The 4346-nt window shown below is 45.4% G+C and overlaps 1 protein-coding gene across 1 annotated transcript in view; it reads right to left on the reverse strand.

Moving 5' to 3' along the window:
* Positions 1-4346, reverse strand: part of SPECC1 (sperm antigen with calponin homology and coiled-coil domains 1) — a gene marked incomplete at its 5' end in the record, with an annotated part of 77185 nt that overhangs the window by 32279 nt on the left and 40560 nt on the right. Inside the window, 1 exon segment of the mRNA XM_015828104.1 lies at positions 1560-1713. Coding sequence (XP_015683590.1) covers positions 1560-1713 — 154 coding nt within the window.

A 4346-nucleotide genomic window follows, 5' to 3' on the forward strand; every position in this document is an offset into this window, starting at 1 on the left:
CTCTCTTTCTTTCTCCCTCTCTTTCTCTCTCTTTTTCTTTCTCTCCCTATTTCTCTCCCTCTTTTTCTTTCTCTCTCTCCCTCCCTCTCTCTTCCTCTCTTTCTCTCTCCCTCTCTCTTGCTCTTTCTCTCCCTTCCTCTTTCTCTCTCCCTTTCTCTCTCTCTCTGTCCCCCCCCCCCCTCTCTCCCTCTCCATCTCTTTCTTTCTTTCTCTCTCTCTCCCTCTCTCTCTCCCTCTCCCTCCCTCTCTTTTCTCTTTCTCTCTCTCTCCCTCCCTCTCTTTCTCTTTTTCTCTCTCTCCCTCTCTCTCTCACACTGGAAGTTTTTAAGAAGAGACTGGACAGCCATTTGTCTGAAAGGGTATAGGGCAGTGGTGGCGAACCTATGGCACGGGTGCCAGAGGCGGTATTCAGAGCCCTCTCTGTGGGCACGCGCGCCCTCGCCTTAGTCCTAGGCCTTCAGCTGGCTTTTATAAAACCTTTTCGCTTTAGGCCTCCACCGCCATGTGCAAAAAAAAAAAAGGTTCAATCAATCAGTCAATCTCAACTTCTCGCGGGGGAAAAAAAAATATCTTGCAAAGTTGGAATTGATTGATTGAACTTTTTAGTCCCACCCAGTCTGCCGGTACCACCGCAGCCACGCCCACCCAATGGGCCACACCCACCCGGCACCCGACGATACATAAGTGGGTTTTGGGTTGCAGTTTGGGCACTCGGTCTCTAAAAGGTTCGCCATCACTGGTGTAGGGTTTCCTGCCTGAGCAGGGGGTTGGACTAGATGACCTCCAAGGTCCCTTCCAAGTCTTCTATTCCATTCCATTCTATATTCCATTCCATTCCATTCTATTCTATTCCATATTTTATATTCTATTCTATTCTATTCTATTCTATTCTATTCTATTCTATTCTATTCTATTCTATATTCCATTCCCTTCTATATTCCATTCTATTCCATTCTATTCCATTCCATTCCATTCCATTCCGTTCCATTCCATATTATCTATTCTGTTCTGTTCTGTTCTGTTCTGTTCTGTTCTGTTCTATTCTATTCTATTCTATTCTATTCTATTCTATTCTATTCTATTCTATTCAAGGTCCCTTCCAACTATTATGATGATGATGATGATGATTTAGCAGCCTAAACTTGGGGGTTCCATTGGGCTACCTGTAAAGATAAGAGCTTTATTGTGGTTATTCCCTCCTGCCTGGACTACCTCGCAGGGGGGCTCACACTAGAGAAATCCTAAGTAGGTTGTAGAGATCTGTAGAGCTTGGAGGCCAGGATGGTGGGCCTTCCCTCCTCCCCCAGCTGGCATCAAGGGCTTTGCTGAAAGTCTAGGGAGCANGATCATCTTAGTTGCTCTTCTCTGGACTTTCTCCATTTATTTATATCTAAGAGTGTAGGTATATACATACATTGCATGTAGCATGTTTATATGTGCGTCGTGCATGTGCACGCTTTTGAGAGCAGGAAGCAGAAATTCATTTTTAAGGGGTGCCAGCGTGCCCACAGTTAAAAAAATAATAATGACAATAAAGGTATCTTATCTGCCTGACTCACCTGAGTTTGCTGGGTGGTTTTAAGCCGCTGGGCGTGGAGGTGAACATCCGGCCCCCGAAGGTCATGGTGGGGGGCTTGCTGAGGGACTCCAGGGAGGGGCTTTTGCGTAGGAAGGGGTCCGGCTTCATGTCCTCGTTCCTCCCTTTGAGCAGATCTTCCAAGGAAAGAAGGAGAAGCGTTAAAAGCCTGCAATTCCTTTATAAAAACCCCGTTGTTTTCACACCTTTTTCATATCTCGGTGGAATTTGCAGAAATGGCCCCCGCGCCAAATCAATACCTTGTTTTTGTAACTCTTTGTCCGTCTTTCAATTTTCCTTCCTTGTCCAAAACGTCTTTACAAGTCGCAACTTTATCGGCATTAATTAAATTTGGGTAAGCAAAAGCTTCCATTGTTGAAAGCCATTCGGGTATCTTAATGTACATTTTTTCTTTTTTCTTTTTAAACAAAAAAAAGTTTTATTAGATTTTATAGGATTAGGGATAGAATGGGATCAGGCTTGGGGGTTAGGGTTTAGTAATAGTAGTAAAGTTGGAAGGGACCTTGGAGGTCATCTAGTCCAACCTCCTGCTCAGGCAGGAAATAATAATAATAATAATAATAATAATAATAATAATAATAATAATAATAATAATAATAATAATAAAAAATAGTAATGATGATGATGATGATGATGATGATGATGATGATGATGATGATGATGATGATAAAATTGGAAGGGACCCTGGAGGTCATCTAGTCCAACCCCCTGCTCAGGCAGGAAACCCTAGACCCTTTCAGACAAATGGCTATCCAGTCTCTTCTTAAAAACTTCCAGTGCTGGAGCATTCACCGCTTCTGGAGGCAGGTTGTTCCACTGGTTAATTGTTCTCACTGTCAGGAAGTTTCTCCTTAGTTTTAGGTTGCTTCTCTCCTTGGTTAGTTTCCATCTGTTGCTTCTGGTCCTGCCTTCAGGTGCTTTGGAGAATAGCTTGACTCCCTCTTCTTTGGGGCAGCCCCTGAGATACTGGAACACTGCTGTCATGTCCCCCCTCGTCCTTCTCTTCGTTAAATTAGACATACCCAATTCCAGCAGCCGTTCCTTGTATGTTTTAGCCTCCAGTCCCCTGATCATCTTTGTTGCTCTTTTCTGTACTCTTTCTAGAGTCTCAACATCTTTTTTACATCGTGGTGACCAAAACTGGATGCCGTATTCCAAGAGTGGCCTTACCAAGGCCTTGTAAAGTGGTATTAACACTTCACCTGATCTTGATTCTCTCCCTCTGTTAATGCAGCCCAGCACTGTGTTGGCCTTTTTGGCAGCTGCAGCACACGGCTGGCTCCTGTTTAAGTGATTGTCCACTAGGACTCCGAGGTCCCTCTCACAGTTACTACTATTGAGCAAGGTACCCCCTATACTATACCTGTGCATTTGGTTGGGGTTAGGGTGCTGAAAAAGACGTGAAAACAATGGGATTTTACAAAGACCTGACAGAATTGGATCAAATGTTGTTAAAAACAGATGAAAAGTTGATTAAGAAACTTTGTAGGTTTCTGCTCAATTTAATTTTTTCCCCCTTTTATTCTTTCCCATTCTGAAAGGAGGGCATTTCTTATAAGATGGTTTTGAAAGTATCTGTGCCTTTTATTCTTTCCGTACCCACAGAAAGGCAGGCCAGCCGATTTAAAAGCCTGCAATTCCTCAACCAGAACATCCAAAGAGGCGGCTGGCAGATCCGGAGACGGGAATCGAATTTGTAACCTGGCAGGAGTTGAAAGAGGCAGACGGAGAGAGGAGGAATCCGCAATTCTTACGGTAAATCTGCTTCTAGGGAAATTGGATCCTCCTTGTTTACTGGTTTGCATCCTGCCTTGATGATGGGGAAAGTCCTCGACTTACGACAGTTCATTTAGTGACGGTTCCAGGTTACAACGGCACTGGAAAAAAAGGGATTTAGGACCGTTGCTCACACTTACGGCCGTGGCAGCCTCCCCGTGGTCACCTGGTCAAAGTTTGGATGCAACTGGCTCGTATTTATGACGGTGGCCATCATAACTCTGTTATTCTATTTATTTATTGTTATTCTAGTTCCCAACAGTTCGTTTAGTGACGTTCGGTTGCAACGGTGCTGAAAAAAGAGACACGATTTGTTTTTCACACTTACGACCGTTGCGGCACAGGATCAAAATTCTGCCGCTTGGCAATTGACTCGTATTTATGACAGTCGCCATGTCCCGGGGGGGTGTGCGTCACGTGATTCCTTTTTGCGACCTTCTGCCGAGCAGAGGGAAGCCGGGTTCATTTAACGACCGTGTTGCTAACTTAAGAACTGCAGCGATTCGCTTAGCAAGACAGGTCGTAAAACGGGGCAATCCTGGCTTAACAAATGTCTCACGGTAGCAACAAAAAATTTTGGGCTCAGCTGCGGCCGTTGAGGACTACCTGGATTTTTGGAAAATAACTCAAGGCAGTGAATATATCGAATGCTCCTTCCTCCGCCTGTCTTCCCAGCACATCAACCCTGTGAGGTGGGCTGGGGGAAAGGGAGGGACTGGCCCAAAGTCACCTACTCAGCTGGATTTCATGCCTAAGGCGGGACTAGAACTCACCGTCTCCTGGTGATTGGCCCAAAATCACTCAGCTGGCTGTCATGCCTAAGGCGCGACTAGCACTCACTTCCTGGTGATTGGTCCAAAGTCACCCAGCCGGCTTTCGTGCCTAAGGCGGGACTAGAACTCACGGTCTCCTGGTGATTGGCCCAAAGTCACCCAGCCGGCTTTCATGCCTAAGGCGGGACTAGAACTCACTG

Source organism: Protobothrops mucrosquamatus, unplaced genomic scaffold, assembly GCF_001527695.2.
Source record: "Protobothrops mucrosquamatus isolate PMUCROS unplaced genomic scaffold, P.Mucros_1.0 scaffold4240, whole genome shotgun sequence".
In the NCBI taxonomy this organism is placed as follows: Eukaryota; Metazoa; Chordata; class Lepidosauria; order Squamata; family Viperidae; genus Protobothrops; species Protobothrops mucrosquamatus.